Raw genomic sequence first — 25,830 nt, forward strand, 5'->3', positions numbered from 1 at the left:
TTGTCTTACTGATGTTGAGTACCAGGTTGTTGCTGCGGCACCATTCCACTAGTTGACATATCTCACTCCTGTACGCCCTCTTGTCACCACCTGAGATTCTACCTACAATGGTCGTATTGTCAGCAAATTTGTAGATGGTGTTTGAGCTATGCTTAATCACACAGTCGTATGTATACAGAGTGTAGAGCAGTGGGCTAAGCACACACCCCTGAGGTGCACCAGTGTTGATCGTCAGTGAGGAGGATATGTTATCACCAATCCGCACAGATAGTGGTCTTCCGGTTAGGAAGTCGAGGATCCAATTGCAGAGGGGAGGTACAGAGGCCCAGGTTCTGCAACTTCTCAATTAGGATTGTGGGAATGATGGTATTAAATGCTGAGCTATAGTTGATGAACAGCATCCTGACGTAGGTGTTTGTGTTGTCTAGGTGGTCTAAAACCATGTGAAGAGCCATGGAGATTGCATCTGCCGTTGTGATGATAGGTAAATCGCAATGGGTCCAGATCCTTGCTGAGGCAGTAGTTCAGTCTAGTCATAACCAACCTCTCAAAGCATTTCATCACTGTCGATGTGAGTGCTACCTGGCGATAGTTGTTAAGGCAGCTCACATTATTCTTCTTAGGCACTGGTGTAATTGTTGCCTTTTTAAAGCAAGTGGGAACTTCTGCCCGTAGCTGTGAGAGGCTGAAAATGTCCTTGAATACTCCTGCTAGTTGGTTGGCAGAGGTTTTCAGAGCCTTACCAGGTACTCCATCGGGACCTTTCACCTTGCGAGGGTTCACTCTCTCGAAAGACAGTCTAACATCGGCCTCTGAGACAGAGATCACAGGGTCATCAGATGCAGCAGGGATCTTCACACATTTATATGACTATTAATGATATATTAACATATGAAGAGGGTGGAATGGTTGTGTCGTGGTTAGCACAACACTATTACAGTGCCAGCAACCAGGTTTAATTCTGCTACTGTCTGTAAAGAGTTTGTACATTCTCCCCGTTACTGGGTGAGGTTTCTCCAGGTGCTCTGGTTTCCTACCATGTTCCAAAGATGTTTAAGTAGTCTTTTAACTGGTCACATGGGTGTAACTGGCTGGCGAGGGCTTGTTGGGCCACAAGAGTCTGTTACCGTGCTGTATCCCTAAATAAAAATAATTAATTTTAATAATAGAAAGTTGAAACCGGAGAGGTAGTGAGGTGGTGCTTGTTAGATTGTTGCTTAACAGGGACAGATTGTTGTAAATACCGCCAGTGTTTTTGGAGAAGACAGAAATTTGCAAAGGTGAATCCTTTACCTTTACCTTTTAAATGATTATTTTTTCAGTAATTGTAAGTTTAAAATGTGTTCCCTGCATTGCCAAGAGTTATCTGAATTATCAGAATTTTAAAATCAGTGTCCGTGGTTCAAAGAGCAATCACTACTTAGATCAATGTGCGTGGGAATGCTCGTTTTCTTCCTGAGAGATGGGTGACAGGTCAGAATACAGGAAATGGCAATGGATGATGTAAAGAGTAATGAGGGAAAAATTAGACCATGAGATAAAGAGAGCCACAAATATCGAAACAGACTGTGAGAGTTTCTGTCGATGTTTCCATAGAAGGCGTAGGCCTTATTGAAAGTGAGTGTAGAAAATGAAAACAACAAAAGCAAGCTGCTGGAAGAATGCAGCAGGTCAGTCAGCATCTGTGGGGGCAAAAGCCATGTTTCCAGAGGCACTATCTTGAGCCAAAGTATCAGCCCATGTCTGAATCAGAACCAAGTTTAATGTCACTGGCATTTGTCATGAAATTTGTTGTTTTGCGGCAGCAGTACAATGCAATACTTGATTTTTAAAAGCTATAAATTGCAATAAGAAATACAGTGGATTCCAGTTAATTGTGACACATCAGGACCAAGAACATTTTGGATCAAGTATGCAGCTACCCCAGTTAGCTGAAGTTTCCTGGAAATAGTTTAACATGTATAAAAAAGACAATCTATAACTGAGTAACAAATTATGTATTGAAATGAAATACACAATAAATTAGTTTCTAGCAATACTACTACAGTAATATAGAACTATTAATTCTTGATAGTTAATGACAGAGCTTGTGCTGCCGCTTTCATCTAAATGACCATAAACAAACAAAGTCAGTGCAGGCACCTCGTGTAGATAACGAACTGCCTTCATACAATGCTATCAGTAATTGCATCCTTCAAATCTTCACTTCCATTGTAACATTTATGATGATCGTAGATACCTTCAAATTCTTTGCAGTTCCAGCATCTGCAGACTTTCTCGTGTTTGTAAGTAACAAATGTTTTTGTTCTAAAAATACGGAGCTGCACAGCAGGAAGTTGCCTGACAATTTAAAAATGTCACGGGAAATGCAGGGAATTGAGGGATATGGATCATGTGCAGGCAGATAGGTTTGGTTTACTATGGCATCATAGTCAGCACAGATTTAGTGGGCTGAAGGGCCTGTTGTGCTATACCGTTCTACATACAGTGTTACTGACGGCATACTTGGTGTTCAGTGCAGTATGTTCTAGTAAGTTAAGTAAGGGTGTTAAAACATTACAAGTAGTTCAGAAAGTTTTCCACACTAATACCTGAAGTGGGCACATAGTCATAAGAAGAAATGTTATACAGACTAGACTTGTGTCTGCTTAGAATAGAAAGGTGTACTTGTTTGAAGCATAGAACATTGATGGGTCTTGACAGGATGGATGTAGAGAAGATTTTTCCTCTTGTGGGGGATTTCAGAACTAGGGTTACTATTTAACAATAATGGTCACCCATTGAAGACAGTGTTGAGGTGATTTATTTTCTATTGGCAATTTTTGATCAAAACTGCTTCAAATGCTTTTGTAACATTTTTAAAGTGAAGATGGATGAATATCTCAGAAGCCAATGGGTGAATGGTTAGTGAGGTGGACAGCACGTGGAGTTGAGCTCACAGTCAGATCCAGTTTGATATTACTGAACGGCAGACCAGGTTCCAGGAGTTCAGTGGACTACTCCTGCTCTGACACTAATATTCTCGTATGCTTGGCACACTGACTTTACACGGCGCAGAGTGTCTCTCGATTACATGAACATCCTCCGGAAAGTGAATGGACCTGAGTTGAAAAGAAAGGGAAGGACATTTAGGAATTACTGTCGGACTGTTTTGTGGGTAAATGTATGCTTGGTAATCCGTTGCCATTTAATTGGAAGGGTTTGATCAGTTTGACGTGTTAGAGCAGGGGTTCCCAACCTAGTGTCCACAGGCCCCTTGCTTACTGGTATTGACCCATGGCATAAAAAATGTTTGAACAGCTGTGTCAGAGAAATAGATAAATAGGTAGGTAAGTTATTGATCCCTAAGGAAATTGCAGTGTCCCAGTAGCATTAAAGTGCACAGATATCAAGTCAAGTCAAGTCAACTTTTATTGTCATTTCGACCATAACTGCTGGTACAGTGCGTAGTAAAAATGAGAGAACGTTTTTCAGGACCATGGTGTTACATGACACAGTACAAAAAACTAGACTGAACTACATAATAATTAAAAAAAACAACAACACAGAGTCCTGACGAAGGGTCTTGGCCCGAAACGTCGACAGCACTTCTCCCTATAGATGCTGCCTGGCCTGCTGTGTTCCACCAGCATTTTGTGTGTGTTGTTGTTTGAATTTCCAGCATCTGCAGATTTCCTCGTGTTAACACAGAGAAAGCTACACTAGACTACAGACCTACACTGGACTGCATAAAGTGCACAAAAACAGTGCAGGCATTACAATAAATAATAAACAGGACAACAGGGCAGTAAGGTGTTATCCAGGCTCTGGGTATTGAGGAGTCTGATAGCTTGGGGGAAGAAACTGTTACATAGTCTGGTCGTGAGAGCCCAAATGTTTTGGTGCCTTTTCCCAGATGGCAGGAGGGAGAAGAGTTTGTATGAGGGGTGCATGGGGTCCTTCATAATGCTGTTTCCTTTGCGGATGCAGCGTGTAGTGTGAATGTCCATGACGGCTGGAAGGGAGACCCCAATGATCTTCTCAGTTGACCTCACTATCCGCTGCAGGGTCTTACGATCCGAGATGGTGCAATTTCCGAACCAGGCAGTGATGCAGCTGCTCAGGATGCTCTCAATACAACCCCTGTAGAATGTGATGAGGATGGGGGAGTGGGAGATGGACTTTCCTCAGCCTTCGCAAAAAGTAGAGATGCTGCTGGGCTTTCTTTGCTATGGAGCTGGTGTTGAGGGACCAGGTGAGATTCTCCGTCAGGTGAACACCAAGAAATTTGGTGCTGTTTACGATCTCTACTCAGGAACTGTCAATGTTCAGTGGGGAGTGGTCGCTCTGTGCCCTCCTGAAGTCAACAACCATCTCTTTTGTTTTGTTCACATTCAGAGACAGGTTGTTGGCTCTGCACCAGTTCATTAGCCGCTGCACCTCCTCTCTGTAAGCTGACTCATCGTTCTTGCTGATGAAACCCACCACAGTTGTGTCATCGGCGAACTTGATGATATGGTTCGAGCTGTGTGTTGCAGCACAGTCGTGGGTCAGCAGAGTGAACAGCAGTGGACTGAGCACACAACCTGGCGAGCCCCCGTGCTCAGTGTGATGGTATTGGAGATGCTGCTCCCAATCCAGACTGACTGAGGTCTCCCAGTCAGGAAGTCTAGGATCCAGTTGCAGAGGGAGGTGTTCAGGCCCAGTAGGCTCAGCTTTCCAATCAGTTTCTGAGGGATGATTGTGTTGAATGCTGAACTGAAGTCTATGAACAGCATTCGAACGTATGTGTCTTTTTTGTCCAGGTGGGTTAGGGCCAGGTGGAGGGTGATGGCTATGGCGTCATCTGTTGAGCGGTTGGGATGGTACGCAAACTGCAGGGGGTCCAGTGAGGGGGGCAGCAGGGTCTTGATATGCCTCATGACGAGCCTCAAATATTAGAAGAGAAGTAAGAAAGAATAAAAAAGTTACCTTAAAAATAAGATTTATAAGTCAAAGATGTACAAGATTACAAGGTTTCCAAGTTCACACTGATAAGATGGTAGTGCAAGAATTACTATAATGTTATGCAGGATTAGGTGCACATTCACAGATGAGAAGTTAGTATTGCACAGGGTGCCCACAACAGCAGAGTGCTTTTGACTGCAAAGTTTTCTAACCCACCGCTTATGGATGAAATTCATCTTAACCTCTGATGAGAGAAGTTTGAGCTCCTTCCTTGGAGTCAGAAAGATGTGTGTTCAGTCCCACTCTGCAGCACTGAGGGGATGTTGCCCTGCAGAAGTGCAACTTTCTGGATGAGAGATTATATTGAAGAGCAGAGGATATGTCCTGGGCTGTCTTTAAGTGACTGGGGTCCTATCACATGGGCGTTATGGTAGTGTGCTCTGCAGAAAACAAACTGCTCTAATTCCTCCATTACAAAGAGTTTGTAAGAGTTCCTTTCTTGAGAGCCTTCCATAAGCTGATTTCCTTGTAAGAAGGGATGTCCATTTTCTATACTAGACCATATTGTATCAGTCTATTTACTTTCTATTATTCTTGCATTTCATCAAATATTCATCCGCATGAACTACTGTTTCCAGTCGCTTATAAATACCTCAAAGGATTATATTACTTTCTTGAAAAATGCTTTAAAAATGTTGAGGATAATTTGCATAAATTCTGAATTGTACAAGTCAGGTCATTCGTAGGGAGCCTTTGAGCACATAATTAGCTGTTAAAGCCCCATGGAATGCCCTTAAAAGACATATCGGGTGTTACATAAATGCAAGACTTTCATGTATAAAGTTTGTAAGGACTCAGATTTCCAAGTAGTGAGTTCTCTTTGCACCATCTTGTGGTTATAAGTGGAAGTGCAATGGAAACATCTAAAATGACGGCTAGGGGTCTGTACACAATAGAGAAACGTATTGCATTAGTGCCTTTTCTCATGACCTTTATAGGATTGCCCAAGGCTACCCACAGCCAATGAAATAGCAAATGTTACACACTAGCCATTGAGGCACCTGCAGCAACCAGCAGAAATAATTTGTGTGGTTCAATGAAGTAATAGTTTCTGCTACCATACATCAAGAAGAAAAAAAGATGTAGCAAAGCTGTCTACAAAAGATTTTTTTTTAACTTATTCTAACTTTAAGCTGAACTGAAGTGCTAGTGCAGTACTGTGGGAATGGTGGACTGTCAGGGATATGGTGTCACAGATTGGAGATTAAACTGAGTCCCCAATTGATTACCCAAGGAGACATTAGCAACCTCCTGGGACTATTTTGATGAAGAGTTTCTGTAGTCAGAGTACAACGCTACTAGTTACTCCTCACTCCTCGAGTCATAGAGTAATGAGGGGCAGAGACAGGCCTTTTGGCCCATCTAGTCTGTTCCAACCTGTTTTACTGCCTAGTCAACATCTACCCACACTCAGACCATAGCCCTCCATATCTCTTCCATTCATTTACCTATCCAAACATGTTTTAAATGTTGCAATTGAACCTGCATCCACCACTTCCACTGGGAGCTCGTTTCACACTGGCACCATCCTCTGAGAGAAGTTCTTCCCACTCAGAGTCTCCTTAAGTACCTCACCGTCTCTCAGCATTGCCGGAAAATAAAAGCAGTGGCTGCTGAGTGCAGATCCCGGGTCGAGTGTCCACGTGAAGGGCTGAGCCTATGAAATGTCTGCACCTACCCTGTGGTGTCCACAGTAGCAGCCTAGAGTCAAGAGCTCGGCCATTCATCAATGACCATACAGCTTCCTGAGGCTTTTTGGGAGGGGATGTTTTAGAGAAAATCTCAGCCCATTTTCATCAGCTTCAATATACCCAGCATTCAAAGATGAATAAAATGTATTAAGTGTACTTATTTTTAAATATAAATATACAGTATATTTTTAAATATTAAGAATAAAAGAAGCTGTGAAAAACATTTTAAAAATCTGCATAGAACAGTACAATGTAGGAATAAGGCTTTCAACCCACCATGTCTATGCAGACCGTGACACCAGTCTAATTCCATCTGCCTTCACATAGTCTATATCCCTCCATTCCCTTTCCGCTCATGTGCCTCTTTAATTGCCTTTTAAGTATTTCCATTGTCTATCTGCTTCATCATCTTTCAGGCACCTGCTACTTTCTGTGTGTAGAAACTTGCCTGGCAAGTCTCTTTGAAAATCTCTAAACTAGCCAATTCCTTTGGCCAATCACAGCCACCCCCTCCATCCAGATGATTGGGGGGGGGGTGCGGTGGGGTGGTGGAGATGGTCAATGAGATGTTTATTGTATCAGCATACAAGCAAGTGAAGAACCATGATCAGCCGACCAGAGTTTTGGGATTTCTGAGATTGGGATTTCTGGGGTGGATGGGGCGGCAAAGAGTCAGTGATGTAGTAGCATAAGTGGGAAAAATTGGACATGCGGTTATCGGTGACAGAGGCGTTGTGGGAAATGACAGCGATAATTCGGAGGTACAGAGGGGAATGAAAAGGGTTGAAAGTGTTAAACATTCCTGTTTAATGGCAAATTAAGTTTGTTGCATCATATTTCTCATTGCTACGGTCAAAAGTTCCCACTTAATTCAAAAGGGGGAGCTGCCTTAATGACTATTGCCCAGCAGCACTCACATCTATAGTAATGAAGTGCTTTGAGAGGCTAGTTATGGTTTGGATTAATTCCTGTCTGAGCAAAGACCTGGACCTACTGTAATTTGCCTATTGCCACAATAGATCTACAGTAGTTGTGATCTCATTGGCTCTTCACATGGCTTTGAATCACCTAGCTGATACAAATACTAATGACAGGATGCTGTTTATTGACTATAGCTCAGCATTTAACACTGTCATTCCTACAGTTCTCATCAAATAGATCCAGAACCTGGGCCTTTGTACCTCCCTCTGCAACTGGGTCCTCAACTTCCTAACTGGAAGGCCACAATCTGTGCAGATTGGTAATAACATCTCCACCTCACTGATGATCAACACTGCTGCACCTCCGGGATGTGTGCTGAGCCCGCTGCTTTACTCTCTCTACACCCATGACTGTGTGGCTGGGCACAGCTCAAATGCTATCTATAAATTTGCTGACGATACAAGCTTTGTTGGCAGAATTACAGATGGTGACAAGAGAGCGTACAGGAGCGAGATATATCAGCTAGTTGAGTGGTGTCATAGCAACAACCTTGCACTCAGCATCAGTAAAAACGAAGAACCAATTGTGGACTTTAGGAAGGGTAAGATGAGGAACATATTCCAATCCTCATAGAGAGATCAGAAATGGATCCTCGGTGTCAATAGCTCTAAGGATCTATTCTGGACTCAATATATCAATGCAGTTGTAAAGAAGGCAAGACAGCAATTATAATTCATTAGGAGTTTGAGGAGATCCACCAAAGACATTCGCAAACTTCTATAGATGTACCATGGAGAGCGTTTTGACTGGCTGCGTCACCATCTGGTTTGGGGAGGGGGGCACTGCACAGAATTGTAATAAGCTGCAGAGAGTTCTTCAAGAAACAATGCCTCAAAAAGGCTGTGTCCATCATTAAGGATTGCTACCATCAAGAAGAAGGTACAGGAGGCTGAAGGCAGACACTCAACGATTCAAGAACAGCTTCTTCCCCTCTGCCATCCAATTTCCGAATGGATATTGAACCCACAAACACTACCTCACTACTTTTTTATTTCTATTTTTGCTCTACTTGTTTAATTTAACTATTTAAAATACATATATATATATCTCTACTGTAATTCATGCTTTCTATTATTATGTATTGCTGCTGAAAAGCTAACAACTTTCATGGCATATGCTGGTACTATTAAATCTGATTCTGATCCTCATCTCCGGCAATCCAGGTTCAATCCTGACCGCCAGTGGAGTTTGTACGTTCTCTATGGGGAGCTTCCCTCGATGTGCTCCAGATTCCTCTCACATCCATAACAGCATAAGACACGGGGAGAATTAGGCCAATCAGCCCATCAGATTTGCATCATGGTTGATTGATTATCCCTCTCAACCCCACTCTTCTGCCTTCTCCTCGTGACCTTTACACCCTTTCTAATCAAGAACCTATCAGCCTCCATCTTAACTATACCCAGTGATTTGGTCTTCACCACCTCTGTGGCAATGAATTCCATAGATTCACTATCTGGCTAAAGAAATTCCTCCTCGTCTCTGTTCTAACCAGATGCCCCTCTATTCTGAGGAGGTGCCCCCTGGTTCTAGATCCTCCCATTATAGGAACCATCCTCTCCACATCTTTTCTGTCTAGGCCTTTCAATATTCAATTGCTTTCAAAGAGATCCCCCTCTTTTTTCCCCGAACTCTAGCGAGTACACGCCTCATATATTAACCCTTTCATTCCCGGGCTCATTCTTGTGAACCTCCTCTGGACTCTCTCCATGCCAGCACATCCTTTCTTAGACAAGGGGCCCAAGACTGCTCACAGTACTCCAAGTGCAGTCTGACAAATGTCTTATAAAGCCTCATATTATAAGAAAGGCTTTTGTAAATTGTCTTCAGTGTGTAAAAGGTGATAGAATCTAGGGGGGAGTTGCTTAGAATGGGATTAATGTTGTGAAGTACTTAATGGCTTGGTGAGCCAAAAGGTTTGCTTATGTGCTGTATCACTTCACAGCATCAAACATTTCCCGCTTTTTCCTAATGATTAAAAATTGTCAAAAATAAAAAAAATATACTTGGAGTTTAAGTATTCCAGAAAATGTTCTGGGACGGTTGGCAAATCTGGGAGTTAGGGGCAGGATAAACAGAGTCTTGGGGAGCTCTGATATTAAAAAGCATTCATTCACTGAATGTCTCTATCTAATTGTTGTGTCCAAGACAGAATCTCTCGCAGTGTGGAGAAAATAGTGAGTAGTTAATTGAATGACTGTGACACACCAGGAAAACAATATGTATAATGTGTGTTATTATTAGTTCCGAGTCACCTGCTCCTGAAAAATTGGCGCCTTGACTTATTTATAAGTGGGAAGACAGTCATGACAGAAGGGGAAACGGGAATAGTGCTTTGGAACTACCATTCCTGCTATCATGATTTGATTGATTCTATTGAACTACTAATACCCCCTTCCTCTATCTGACATTCCAGGAGTCAATGGACTGACTAGTTGCCCGACTGAGAGGTATACAACATGTCATACAACAGAATTGAATATAAAGCCCACAGCTCCCTGAAAGTGGCTGCACTGGCTGACTGGGTGGTAGAGAAGGTGTATGGCATGCTTGCTTTTATCAGCGAGACTCAGAAAGCAAGGTTACAGCTTTATGAAGTAATGTTTGGGCTGCATCTGAGCTATTACACTCCGCTCTGGTCACATCATTATAGGAAGGACGTGGAGGCTGTGGAGAGGCAGTGGAAGTGGTTGACATGGACCCTGCCTAGATTAGAAGGAGAGGATGGACAGGCTTGGATTGTCTTCTCTAGAGAAGTTGAAGCTGAGGAGAGAACTTTGACAAACTCTATAGATGTGTAGTGGAGAGTATATTGACTGGCTGCATTACGGCCTGATATGGAAATGCCAATCCCTTTGAATGGAAAATTGTACAGAAAGTAGTGGATGTGGCCCAGTCCATCACTGTTAAAGCCCTCCCAACCCCTGAGCACATCTACATGAACTGGTGTCACAGGAAACAAGCATCCATCATCAGGGACCCCCACCTCCCAGGACATGCTCTCTTCTCACTGCTGCCATCAGGAAGAAGGTACAAGAGCCTCAGGACTCTCACCACCAGCTTCAGCGACAGTTATTACCCCTCAAACATCTGGCTCGTGAATCAAAGGGGATAACTTCACTCAACTTCATTTGCCCCATCATTGAAATGTGCCCACAGCCAATGGACTCATTTCCAAGGTCTCTTCATCTTATGTTCTCAATATTTATTGTTTATTTATTATTAATTCTTTTTCAATTTGCAGAGTTTGTTGTCTTCTGCACTCTAGTTGAAGGCCATAGTTGGGTAGTCTTTCATTGACACTGTTATAGTTATAATTAGGCATTTAATTAGTTTGGGACAACATATGGCTGTAGGATCTAGTCCAGTGCTATACTGTTTTGCGTTTTTTATAAATATACTGGGTAAATTGTTGGGCATCTGATTGAACCAATGGGAATCAGGATCTCAGCAAGTGACCCGTTGTCAAGTGTTCAAGTCATGGGTGCCTCAGGTTTTCCCGGTACTGCAGGAGGTGAGTGTAACGTCAGCCTTCAAGCTACAGAAAATATTCTCCAAACAGACAATACTCCAATCAGCCTGGCAGAGAGAGAGGGCAGGGGAGAAATGGGGGGAGGGAGAGGTAATGGTGGATAGGAGGGGGAGAAGGATGGAGGGGTCAGGAGGGGGGAAGGTGAGGGAGGGAGAGGGCAGGATGAGAGTAGGAGGAAGGGGTTGGGATGGAGAGGAGTGAAAGAGGAAGAGGTAGGTATCAGGGAGAAGAGGGGAAGCGTGGGTTTGTGGCGAAGGGAGGTTGGTGGTGCGTTAGGGAGGGTGGGAAGCTGACAGGAAGCTATGGTGGCATTATTTTGGGGAGGAACCAGGAGGCTAGCAGAGGACTAGGGACTAGGTTGCCTCTGGTGGGGGGGGGGGGGGTCAGTGAGGTGGGCAGCAGGTGGGAATGGGAATCAGGTCAGTGGTTGGTAAGGACAGTCTTTCAGGTTGAAGAGAAGACCCATAGGATGATCTCAGCACATTGGCTTCTCCAATCAGCCCTCTGGCATTGAGGCCATGTTGTCTACTGAGTGCAGCAAAGCAATGTTATCCCTTCAGCTCCCAAAGGCTCTGTTCCTCAGGGAATGGCATCACCATGGTAGCATTGGGATCATAGGCATAACCTAAGGAATACCCAGTCAAAATTTTCCGAATAGCACCCTTGCCTACTTTGTCCACAGCAACCTGAGAGCAGAAAAAAACACTTGGTGACCATGTGCTAGATTTAAGCCTATGACATAGACAATAGACAGTAGGTGCAGGAGTGGGCCATTCGGCCCTTCTAGCCAGCACCGCCATTCACTGTGATCATGGCTGATCATACACAATCAGTACCCCGTTCCTGCCCTCTCCCCATATCCCTTGACCCTGCTATCTATAAGAGCTCTATCTAACTCTCTATTGAATGCATCCAGAGACTTGGCCTCCACTGCCTTCTGGGGCAGAGCATTCCACATATCCACCACACTCAGGGAGAAAAAGTTTTTCCGCATCTCTGTTCGAAATGGCAAACCCCTTATTCCTAAACTGTGGCCTCTAGTTCTGGACTCACCCATCAGCAGGAACATGCTTCCTGCCTCCAGTGTGTCCAATCCCTTAATAATCTTATATGTTTCAATCAGATCCCCTGTCATCCTTCTAAATTCCAGTGTATACAAGCCCAGTCGCTCCAACCTTTCAACATATGACAGTCCCGCCATTCTGGGAATTAACTTTGTGAACCTACGCTGCACTCCCTCAATAGCAAGAATGTCCTTCCTCAAATTTGGAGACCAAAACTGCACACAATACTCCAGGTGGGGTCTCACCAGGGCCCTGTACAGCTGCAGAAGGACCTCTTTACTCCTATACTCAATTCCTCTTGTTATAAAAGCCAGCATGCCATTAGCTTTCTTCACTGCCTGCTGTACCTGCATGCTTGCTTTCATTGACTGATGTACAAGAACACCTAGATCTTGTTGTGCTTACCCTTTTCCTAACTTGACTCCATTTAGATAGTAATCTGCCTTCCTGTTCTTGCCACCAAAGTGAATAACCTCACATTTATCCACATTAAACTGCATCTGCCATACATTTGCCCACTCACCCAACCTATCCAAGTCACCCTGCATTCTCATAACATCCTCCTGACATTTCACACTGCCACCCAGCTTTGTGTCATCAGCAAATTTGCTAATGTTACTTTTAATCCCTTCATCTAAATCATTAATGTATATTGTAAACAGCTGAGGTCCCAGCACCGAACCTTGCGGTACCCCACTGGTCACAGCCTGCCATTCCGAAAGGGACCCGTTAATCACTACTCTTTGTTTCCTGTCAGCCAGCCAATTTTCAATCCATGTCATCATGAGCTAGATAGGTATCTTATTGGTAGGGGAATCAAGGGATATGGGGACAAGGTAGGAACCGGGTATTGATAGTAGATGATCAGCCATGATCTCAGAAAGGCGGTGCAGGCTCGAAGGGCCGAATGGTCTACTTCTGCACCTATTGTCTATTGTTTCTGCCCCCAATACCACGTGCCCTAATTTTGCCCACTAATCTCCTATGTGGGACTTTATCGAAAGCTTTCTGGAAGTCCAGGTACACTACATCCACTGGCTCTCCCTTGTCCATTTTCATAGTTACATCCTCAAAAAACTCCAGAAGATTAGTCAAGCATGATTTTCCCTTCATAAATCCATGCTGACTCGGACTGATCCTTCTACTGCTATCCAAATGTGTCATAATTTCCTCTTTTATAAGCTGAATGGAATCAGCTGAATGGAAGCTAGTGGGAGGGGCAGCGGAAAGATGGGGAGTATGCTGTGGTGCAGAAGGCCCGTGCGCACGGTCTAGTTAACTATTTGCCACCACGTGTGTGTTTAGTGTCTGTTTTGTTCTGCTACTTCGGTCACTTAGTTTAGATAAGAATCTGTAACCGAGTTTAGGCTGAAGGGTCATCGAATATTTAGTGTCGTAGTCTTGTAACTAGGAGCTTAGATAACTACTTGTTTGACTTCAGTGTTTGTTTGAGTGTTTTGTTATTTGTCTTGTAACTAAAGAGTTCATGTGCTTAACTTGCAATCCGTGTTTTCTGCTCAACAAATCCACAAATCTGCTTCGGAGTAACACCCCTCTACAACCAAAATGAGTGATGGTCAAGTTATCTTGTGTTTCATTGTAAACTCTCTCAAAACAAAACATAGTAGATCTCCCCCCCCCCCCATTAAAGATCTGCAAGTAATCTGCATTATTATATTAGTCAGTATACACAGTATATGAATAGCAGTGAAGCAAGTTGGATCTTGTCACCAAGTTGGACCACTGTGTTGATGCAGCACTGTAAACCACGGTTCAAGTGTTCAAAGCACATTTATTATCAAAGTATGCATGCAGTAAAAAATTCCGAGATTTGTCTTCCCCACAGACAACCACAAAGCAAAACCCTGAACCGTGAATGAGGAAAATTATCAACCGCTTCACCTCACATAAAAAATCTTGCAAACAACGACAAAAAAAAACCCAAGTGAAAACGCAGAATATGAAGCACAAAATCAAAAGGCATACATTTCAGTTCAGTTCAGTGTTTATTATCTGCAGGCTACCCCCATTTCAAAATCACCCAAACTATTAACAAAATAAAAGGAGTGACCAGAAACCAGTACGCACCATAATGTGAGTCAAATCCTTAAACTGCGGCGACTAAATCTTGCTCCATCCTCCACCAGCAACGAGGGGGGACAGAGAGGGTGAGAGAGCGTCACACGCAGACACCTTCCTCTGGCAGCACTGAGCGAGAGGTTATAAACATCACTGAACACTCGCTCACCTCCACTCCCACCTTGATCCCAGTCTCACTTTGAGCTTCAATCGGTGAAAGGTGGAATTGGTTATGGGCTGATGCCCCGTCTCCAGGTTTTCTGACCTCCACCCTTTGCTCGCAGCCTCATGGAACCCTCTCAGAGACGGCAGAGTGCCAGATCATCCCATCAACTTGAAAGCACACCGCCAGAATGTAGATAACGGGCTCCGGCAGAACCACATCTGAAATAAAAAGAAAATGTAAAAGAAGTGAAGGGAATTGCACCATGACGTGTCTCGAGAATGCTGCCCTAGGGAGCATGGTTCAATGGCACCATCTTCTTCTGGCTTTCCAGCTTTCTCAGAGAAAAGGAATGCATTTTCCAAAATCCTTCAAAGTCTTGCATTCATTTTCTGGATCTACAGCGTTCCTCATTTTACTGCAGTGGTAAATAGGGAGTGCCACAGTTCCTCTCTGAGCTTCCTGAAGTTGCAAGGGATTCACAAGCTTCCCTGCAGTTACACACAGGATCGGTTGAATTCTTTTGGAAAATCTGAGTTGCTATTTTGGTGCATTGATTGGGATCAATCAGACCAGAGTTCACCCAATTCTGATTACATCAGTGTTTCAGACAATAAAATAGACTTGGAATAGACTTCATTTTGGTTCTTACTGAGAGCATCCCTTCTGATCTAGCTGGGCCTCAATAATTTCATTTGCAAATGAACACTGGCTGTGCTCTTGAAAACTCTGTGTTGCTTTTGTGTGTGCATTGCAGAAACAGTATATAGAGTTGGTTGTCCGAGTTAGCTCTGAGGACACTCAGTGGCACAGTTTCTTTGTTTTGTTAAGCACTATGGCGAAACTCTATGGCCGATCCGGCTTTTCTTTCCGTGCCTTCCTTTGAGAGGTTTTATGATTCAGTCAGGCTGCAGAAACAACAGTGGTCTGGAACGCTGCCAGGGTGCGTGGTGTGAAAGACGACTCAGAGATGCAACCTCCAATCAGATGATCGATGACCAATGATTCACAGCTTTCAAACTGTTGCTGAGAAATGTGGGCGATGACTTTAGGCCTTGAGTAGAAATAATATTATTACACCTAACTCTAGCAAGTCAGCAGTAGCTTCAGACTGAGTCAGAACTGTAGAATCCTAAATTTGATAATCCAATAATAACAAAGTACCTGTAGCAAAATTCATATTTCACCTGGACAGAAAGAATCCTTTTGGCCCATTGGGTCTGTGTCAGTGCTCAGAATATTCCCAACAATCTGATTCCTCCAAGTATCCCTAAAATCTGTTCTGTCTTGTGTACTCACAACCCCTCTTTCTTCCCACATGCCTATCCTTCACAGTGACCCATTCACCTAACAACCAGGGATGTTGGAGGAAACCAGAGTACCTGTTAGAAACATACACGGCACAACGAAACATGCAAACTCCACACAGACAGCCGCGGGTATCAGCAGGAGTGAATCCGGGCTGCCAGATGTGTGAAACAGCAGCAGATTTACCTGTAATTCCACTGAGCCACCCACCTTTAGCAGCCCCAATGCAATCCCAAGAAACCTACAAAGAAGGTGTCATTGTGCCCAATCAGTGGTTGTTACTGGTCTCTCCAAAGTCTTCGGTTTCCTGGCTGCTGACCACGAATAATTCAGGTTATATTTCTTAGTGGCTGCCAAGTTCTTCCCAGTTGGAATCATTGGGAGGTATTGAGGTTGCCAATGAAGAAGTCACATGAGAAAGATGTGGTGATTCATAAACACGAGAAAGTCTGCAGATACAGGAAATCCTTTCGGATATCGTGACTGGTATTTCGGATTGAAGTCGGAGGATAGTGATTTGCTAAGTGAAATTGGCTGAACGAGAGAGTGTTGGAAGTGACAAGGGGAATTACTCACCACAAAGGCAGTCAGAGGCTACACCAGTCAGACAAACAGCACCCCCATTTCAATTCAGCAGTGGTGCAGATGAACCCATTTTATAAAGAGCGCAAAGGCATAGAGGTAAAATCATGATATTAAATTATCTTGCCTTTAATTAATTTTTGAAAAGCATTGGTTTAACTAAAAGTATGTTTTCTTCTGTCTATGCTGCTTGTTTCCTCTAGAAAGAGGAGTGCATAACCTACCCTGCCCAGGCGCTCTCTCTTCTCCCCTCTCCCAAAAGCATGAAAGCACATACCACCAGACTAGAGGACAATTTCTGTCCCACTTTTCTCAGGCTTTTGAACAGACCTCTTGTACAATAAAATGGACTTGATTATGATCTTGCACTTTATTGTTTACCTGTACTGCAGTGTCACTGTAGCTTTCACGCTTTATTATGCATTATTATTGATTATACCTTGTTCTACCTCAATGCACTGTTTAATGATTTGATCTTCATGAACAAGCTTTTCACTGTATCTTAGTACATGTAAACCAATACCAATAACTGAAACAGGTTGGAAATGTCATTGGGAATTACCCAGCACACAGGCAGCCAGCACTCCCATTTAAACTCACCTGTGGTGCAGATGAATTTGAAAGAGAAAGGGAAGACACAGAGGTAAAAACAGAATATGGTTAATTGAGACACATCGGGACCAGTACATTTGGCCCAGTTAAGCAGCTGCCCCAATTAGCTGAAGTTTCATGGCAATAGTTAAAAAGGTATAAAAAAGACAAACTAGCATTTAAAAAGTTATTTATTTAAATGAAATACAAAACAAATTAGAACAGCGTCAATGCTACTACAATACTGTAAATTTGGGTGTTAGTTCTGAATAGTTATCGACAGAAGAATTCACCCAGTGTATGTGTTCTTTCAATTGATAGTAAACAAACAAAATCAGCAGACACCTCATTTAGTTAATGAACTGCATTCATACAGTGCTATCAACTATTGCATCGTCCAGATCTTCACTTTCATTGTAACATTCAAGATGATTGTTAATACCTTCAAATTATTTTTAGTACCTAACTTGAAGCAGTGAAATCACTTCATTTGCATCCCCACCCATTTCTGGCATCTCCAAGCCTGAATACTTGAAACTGCAGTGAGCAAAACAGTTCTGAACTGTCTTACTGCTTATTTCTCACCAACTATCAGTGACAGAAATCACTGCTTCTTGAACACAAGCACACACGGCTGAGACTATCTGAAAACTGTTCGCTCTAAGCATGGCATAGCGTCTAACTGCCACACAAGTGCATGTGCCTGATGTTAGTTAGGAACTGTTTGGCGACAATCTCCTGCCCCAATTAAGCGGCATGGTGTCCCAAGTAAAGGGGATCCCAGCTATTTTCTCGATTAGATTTTGTTCTTTAAAAGTCGTCCCAAATAAGCAGCTGCCCAATTAACCAGAATCCAATGTATTAAATTGTCTTGCCGTTAATTAATTCGGAAAAGATTTGGGAAATAAAGTACATTTAGCATTAATTCCTAAGTATGGGTGAAGTTTTCCTTTGCTTCCCAAAAACTAAACACCTTACTGAAGTACTTTACACATTCAGTTGTATTGAATCCAGTGTGGGGGACGAGCACTGGATGCTGATGCACACACATTTAGAACAGGCTATGAAAGTCCAATTTCTCTCATGACTTTGAGTGTTACGGAGAACATTAACCGGAAATCATATCTGTCTGTTTTAAGTTTGAGCCATTCCTCAGCACGTTGGTGCTATCTCATTCCATTCATGTGTAATAATCGAACCACAACTCCTCAGTTCTGGTGTATTCATTCTCTTGTCATCGTGTTCTTTCCTTACAGTGCAGATTCTCCTTTCAGTATCGAGAGCACAAGACGCCAGCGAAGATCAGAGTCCCCTGAATCGAAGAAACGGCGCATTCACAGATGTGACTTTGAGGGCTGCAATAAGGTCTACACAAAAAGCTCTCACTTGAAAGCACATAGGAGGACACATACAGGTAGGAGGCTGCTACAGCGTGCCTTCAGTGTTAAAATGCTATAAATGGGAATAAAGTGGAGAGTGAGCAACAAATCACAGGTCAAAGGATTAGGTTAGATGGCCAAAAGGTTTCTTAGAAAGTCAAGTTACCCCATTCAAAGACAGAAATGATGTGGAGACGTTGGAAAGGCTGCAAAAGAAGCTTATCAGGATGGTGCCTAGATAGAGCACGTGTGCTATTATGAGGAAAACTCGGGTTGTTTTCCCTGGAGTGGCAAAGGAGGATGGAAGACCTGATTGAAGTTTATAAGTTTATGAGAGGCATAGATAGACAGTCAGAATCCTTTCCCCCCATGGTAGAAATGCATGTAATCAGGGACTTGTATTTAAGGTGCGAGGTAGATAAGTGCAAAAGAAATGTGTGGGATGGTTTTTTTTTTAAAATACAAAGATTGGTGGCCTGGAATGCATTGCCATGGGTAGTGGACACAAATATGATAGAAGCATTTAAGATAAATATGGAGAGAGCAGAGGGATATGGACGTGTGTAGGCAGAAGGGACTAATTTAGTTAGGTTTATAATTACAAGTTCAGTCAGTTTGGTGTCATCATTCCTGTGCTGTGCTGTTCTATGGGGTTTTCGACTGGACTGAGAATGATCATAGAATTAACATAACATAGTTACTATCGGCTGCTAGAAAAATCAAACATTTAGAAGACAGACAGGAAGGAAGCAATTTTCTTCCATGTTATAGCACCTCTTACAATCTTAGGAAATGCCAGAATGTTCTCCAGCTGAAGTACTTCTGAAAACTGGCCACTATTGTGGGATAGAACCACAGAGATTTTAACAATAATGCCTATACGTTTATCATGATATTGGTTTATTAATAATTGGCCAGCATGCATTGGAAGAACGCAAGAATCAGGAGCAGGTTGGGCCTGCTCTGCTGTTCAATCAGATCATGGTGATCTGGCCAGGGATTCAGACTCAACTCCCTGCTTTTTATAACCATATAACAATTACAGCACGGAAACAGGCCATCTCGGCCCTTCTAGTCCGTGCCGACGCTTACACTCACGTAGTCCCACTGGCCCGCACTCAGCCCATAACCCTCCACTCCTTTCCTGTCCATATACCTATCCAATTTTACTTTAAATGACAATACCAAACCTACTTCTACCACTTTCTCCATAATCCTTAATTCCCCTGCTATTGTAAAATCTAACGTGTCTTAAATATAGTGCCTATAAAAAGTATTTACCCTCCCCCCCACCCCTGGAAGTTTTCATGTTTTATTGTTTTAGAAATATTGAATCACAGTGGATTTAATTTAACTTTTTGGACACTGATCAACAGAAAAGACTCTTTCGTGGCAAAGTTAAAACTAATTTTGAGGTGAACTATGCTACGACTTTAGCAAGAGTTATTAGCCAAATGAAGGATGTAAAAGTCAAGAAAGATAATAGGTCAAGCACAGTGTCTGTCATTTGTAAATCTGGCCTGGTCCTCTTGACTCAAATAACAAGCATTGGAGTTAGAGATGAGAGACAAAGAATTGAAGCATAAAAGAGATTATTGTTACTGATTCATCAAATGGTCTCAGATCAGACGTTTTAAAGAGTGGGTGTTATTTTGATGGTCATTAAAGGAAGAGGTGGCATCAGTGGAGGTTAAATATCAATGTTAACTAGCAGGGACCCATGAAAACTAAAACAATATTGGAGGCAATCAGGAACTGGACCTCGTGGAGGGGATGAGCAAAGGGAAGGCACGATGGACAGCCAAGAAACCACAAGTAAACATTGGAACAGGTTTGGATTGTCTGAGAGAGCTTTTGGCAGAAGTTCAATGGTGGACAGTACTATACGACTTCAGAGGCATGTGATCCTGGAGGTGTGGTTTAGAGGATATGAGCAAATGGGGATTTTTTGAAAACTGAAAATAGAATCCTGGCACAGCCACTGATGAGTCAGTCTCAATAGTAGTGGAAATGTTCTGCAGAGTGAAAAATTTTCTGTGGTTCTAGCAGATACCCACATTGTTCTCAATCTCTACAACATTTTCTCCATTCTAGAAGAGAGGCCAGGAATCTCTGATCCATTTTCTTGTCCAGTGCAATTTTAGGCAAAGTGCAAACTAAGAGGAATAATTAGTTCTGTGTTTTTTTACTTGGATTTTCAGACGGCATTTGATAAAGTGCCATATATGAGGATGCTTAACAAGATAAAATCCTATGGCATTACAGGAAAGATATTGGCATGGATAGAGGAATGGCTGGCAGGCAGGAGGCAGCGAGTGGGAATAAACGGGGCCTTTTCTGGTTAGCTGCCAATGACTAGTGTTCCTCAGGGACCACTTACTGGGATGGTATTGGGACCACTACTTTTCACATTGTTTGGCAATGATTTGGATAATGGATAATTTGAATTATCAGCATGGTTGCCTACCCTGCCACTTGAGAACAACTTCTTCTGTGGTACATATTTATCCTGCACCTTGTGAACTATTCCCAGAAACTTCAGCCAACTGTGCTCTGCTATCATCCAAACCAGTATCATTCTCCAATCCACCTAGGCAAGCTCCTCTCTCATGCCTCTGTAATTCCCTTTATTCCATTGCGATATTTATACATGTGACTTATGCTTCTCCCTCTCAAACTGCAGTATGCATTCAATCATATTATGATCACTGTCTCCTAAGGGTTCCTTTACATTAGGCTCCCTAATAAGATCTGGGTTATTACACAATACCCAATCTAAGATAGCCTTTCCCTGAATAGATTCAAGCACAAGCTGCTCTAACAAGCCATCTCATAAGCATTCAACTCCCTCTCTTGCAATCTGACACCTACCTGATTTTCCCAATCCCCTTGCATAAGTCCCCCATTACAAGCGTGACATTACTCTTATCACATACCTTTTCCAGCTCCCTTGGCAATTTCAGCCCCGCGTCTTAGCTTTTGTTTGGAGGCATATACAAGATTCCCATAATGTTTTTTTTTAATCCTTGTAGTTTCTTAACTCCACCCATAAAGGTTCAACATTTTCTGACACAATGTCACCTCTTTCTAAGGCTATGTCCACACTACACCAGATAAATCCGTAACCAAAGCTTTTTCTCTTCGTTTTTACCCTCCATCCACACTAAAACGGTGTTTCCGTCCCCTGAAACCGGAGCTTTTCAGAAACGCTTTCCAGGGTGTGTACTTTTGAAAACACCGCTTGGGCAGATCAGTGTGGACGGGATAACCGGAGAAATCTGAAATGCAGTCAGACAGCAGCGCGCCATTTCATTGTTTTCTTGAACGTAACCTAACAATTTCAGAACAGAGGGCAATGAGACTGAAGCCAGAAGAGTTAGAAATGTACTCACCAAATACTTTGATGCATAACTTACTGAATAAATAAGTATACTCACTTTGCCCTGTTTCTGTCCTTGCTTGTATGAAGGTGGTTTACCTATTTATGCAAGTACTTCTCTGACAATAGATGTGTAACAGCCTATTGTAACATTGTATAGAAATACAAGATAATACTGATGCAGACATGTTTTACACATTTAACCAGGTGTTTTATTAATGCAACAGAGTTAGTCAGTTTTTCTATGTTCATCGTCAGCCGGGTCATACTGTCCGTGAACTCCCTGTCGGTTGCCTCCATAAGCTCCAGTATTTGTTTTTTTTTTTACTTTCAAGTCCTCCCTGCACGAAAGCCAACAGCCATCCGTCGTTTTAAGTTTTTCTAGTCTGTAACTACACAAACGTGCACTTTCACAGCGAGATTCAACACCAAACATGTCGCTTGTTTTCGGTAGATGTGTCCTGTGCATGTGCAGTAGGAGGTGATTCACTGAAATCTCCGTTTGAATGTGGATGGAGATATTTTTTAAAATGCATAGTGTGGACGCCTATCGTTTTTACGCGAAACCGGCATTTTCAAAATTATCCTGCCTAGTGTGGACTTAGCCTAAAGATGTAATTCCATCTCTTACCAATAGAGCCACACCACTGCCCATGCCTTCCTGCCTGTACTTTCGATACAAAGTATATCCTTTGATGTTAAGCTCCCAACTATGGCCTTCTTTCAGACAGGACTCAGTGATGCCCACAATGTCATACCAACCAATCTCTTAATTGTGCCACAAGTTTGTCCATCTTATTCTGAATGCTATGCACATTTAAATACAGCACCTTCAGTCCTGCATTTTTGGCTCTTCTGCCTTTTGCCTCTGGTGTACAATTTAACTCTTTGCTCTGTCTGAAACCCTCTGCTCAAATGTTGCTCGACCTGCTCAGTGTTATTTTTGAAGTTTAGAAATGTTTTTGCATTATCATTTAAAGGCCAGAATTGATCATAAAGGAACAGAAGATGGTGCTATTGCTTTATCACAGCCTGTAGCAGACCAGCATTGTAAATTACCTCTCCACTGCTCACTTTAACATAAGCTAGGGCTAAAGAAACAGTCTGAATATCAAACATTTTGTTAGTGCACCAAATGCCCGATTGTGAAAACTGAGTGGTTTCAAACCCCTTGTTCAACATTTAGGATGACTTAATTAAACAAGATTCTCTTGACTATTTACATTTCATTTTAATTCAGGTGCATGCACAGATTGTATTTATCACTCTCATGCTTGCCAATGATCTCCAGTCACTCTTAACGCTAAAAACATTTTATTTTGTACCTTTGACATTTTACCACATACCATCTCTCTTGTGGTCACCTTTCCAACTTTTCTGATATATAGGAACAGATTCAGGCCAATCAGTCCATCCAGTCCTCTTCTCCATTTACTCATAGTTGATTTATTTTGACAACCCTCTTTCTTCTCTGAACTTATCTCTGTAGCGCTTAATCCCCTTGCCAATCAAGAATCTATCGACATCTCCCTTAAATACCCCCAGTCACCTCGCTTCCGCTGCTGTTTGTGGCAATGAATTCTACAGATTCGCCAGCCCCGGCTGAAGGATCGATGTCCCTCTGGTATGAGCCTGTGCCCTCAGATCCTTGACTCCCCTTCTACTGGAAGGAACCTCTTCACGTCCACTCTATCCAGGCCATGCATTATCCGATAGGCTTCAATGCGATTCCCCCTCATCCTTCTGAACTCTACCGCTGTCTCGGAATGAGGGTTGTGCTAGGCAGGATAGAGGCTGAGGCAGATCAGAGGGCCCCCTTACTCTTAACACCCCTTTAAATACTCAACTCCCTTTCATCCCAAATTGTTGTTGTCTTCACAATTGGCACCAGTGCCTTCAGCACTCCAGTAGAACTCCTTACCTTGAAGACCTTTCTTGAACAGCACCTCGGGATATAAGTGTCAAATTCCCAGCATAAGCAGTGTTGAATGTTAGGAGGAATGAGTTGTTATCCTGGACACCCTTGGCGGTTTCAGTGAGGGCGTGTGTTAAAAAATATAGGGCACCCAATTTCATTAAGTTTGAGAAGTACACGTTTGGCACGTATGTAAGGATTTCCAGGACACACTGATGTTCAAACATTTCCAGTGGTTAAGAGATTCTTGTGGACAAATGTGCTCTGTATGTGGTGCTAAAATATGCTCGGTTTCTGTTAGAATTAAATAAGCCCTGTTCAAGCCTGTAGTTAAAAAAAAAAATCTGCAAAAATAGTCTGTCTGCTAAAGATGTACACACTGAATTAAGGGGGAGATGCCAATGGTACAGAGAAGATTCAGCCATCTGGCAATATTGTGATCACCAAGATGGGAGAATGGTCAGGGCACAGTGGTTGTCTGGGAATTAGGTAATCAACTGGGTGGACCAAATTAGTTACTCCTGAACTATGGCAAATCACTGAAGTACAAGCTCAGTGAAATAACTAACAAGAAACAAAGCAGCGAAAGAGATCCTTCAGTGTAGATATGTAGTTATGGGTCAAGAAATTGGAATGGGAATGATGATGATAAATCAGCATCCAAATTTCCTCTCAAACCTTGCCTTTCTCAAAGCTTCAGTCAGGAATTGTGATGTTCTAGTATTGTGTATTTCCCATTACTAAGTCAACTGCCTTGCTCCAAGGAGCGTGAAATGAGGTCATTCTTACCCTCACCCATTAGGCAATATAATGAGTTAACCTATAGCTGGGGACGTGATGAACCCCACCCCCCTCCTATTAGACTGTTTGAGGTAACTTATTTTGTATTCTTTCTTACTTCTCTTCTAATATTTGTACGTCTGTGCACTTGTAATGCTACTGTGACACTGTAATTTATTTCCTTTGGGATCAATAAAGTATCTGTCTATCTTATTATGGCCGTTAAATGTACCTTGCATTTTCTATTCCATGAAATGCTGGCAAAGCCTCCACGCTCTCCAAAATTCAAAGATAAATTTCCAGGATCCAATTATAAATGTAGGATGTCACATGAACTATTAAAATAAAGTGCTCTTTCATAATTCTCTTTTGGCACTTAATTTTTTCTTTAGTTACATTAATATTAGAGGCAGAGGAAAAGAAAGAAAAAGAAATTGGCTGTTCTTAAGGATTTTCCAATCAGATAACAAAGAATCTACTTTGCAATTGTTCCCATAGTACCCCATTCATTGGAGACTAAAAGAAGCTAGAAATAGATCCATAAGAGGAGAAGGCAGAAGAATGGGGTTGGGTGGGATAATAAATCAACCATAATTGAATGGCAGAGCTGACTTGATTGGTTGAATGGCCTAATTCTGCTTCTGTGTGTTATAGTCAATCAGACTGGCAATCCTTGAAGACATCTGGTATACACACACACACACACACACACACACACACACACACACACACACACACACACACACACACACACACACACACACACACACACAGACACAGACACAGACACAGACACACACACACACACACACACACACACACACACACACACACACACACACACACACACACACACACACACACACACACACACCCCCACCCTCCCCCCCCCGAAGTCCCTCATAGTGCCAGTGTATATGTTGTGTTTACAAGGTCTGCAGCTATTTCAGCTTAACTACCAGCTGAGATCATCCTGAGGAAGTATCAAGCACCAGATTTAGATTCTTTCCTCAGCAGGATTCAGCATTGAACAGTTGCAGGAGTTGTGAAGAAGAAACTCCACTTGCTGCACCACTGTGGCATTGAATTGTCTCCTCTGTCCTCACAGTCTACCTCATTATGACCTTGCACCTATTGTCTCTTCACACTGCACTTTCTCTTCAGCTGCTACACCTTGTTCTGCACTCCGTCACTGTCTTACCTTGTACGTTCTCAGTACATTGTGTCATAAATTGATCTGTATGAACAGTATACAGAACATGTTTTTCAATGTACTTTGATACAGGTGACAATAATAAACCAACTCCAATAGACCACAGTCAAGATGTTTACAAGCAATACCTGGTCCTCTGCGCCTGCATCAGCCTTTAATTAATATTCACCATCTCATCTCAGATCCA

General features: G+C 42.6%; 1 protein-coding gene across 3 annotated transcripts in view; it reads left to right on the plus strand.

The window, feature by feature from the left end:
• Positions 1–25,830, plus strand: part of klf12b (Kruppel like factor 12b) — a 264,047-nt gene that overhangs the window by 229,015 nt on the left and 9,202 nt on the right. For all 3 annotated transcript variants that reach the window (XM_073028016.1, XM_073028008.1, XM_073028023.1), the window contains one exon: positions 18,234–18,391. In XM_073028016.1, coding sequence (XP_072884117.1) covers positions 18,234–18,391 — 158 coding nt within the window. The remainder of the gene's footprint in view (positions 1–18,233; positions 18,392–25,830) is intronic.

Source organism: Hemitrygon akajei, chromosome 2, assembly GCF_048418815.1.
Source record: "Hemitrygon akajei chromosome 2, sHemAka1.3, whole genome shotgun sequence".
In the NCBI taxonomy this organism is placed as follows: domain Eukaryota; kingdom Metazoa; phylum Chordata; class Chondrichthyes; order Myliobatiformes; family Dasyatidae; genus Hemitrygon; species Hemitrygon akajei.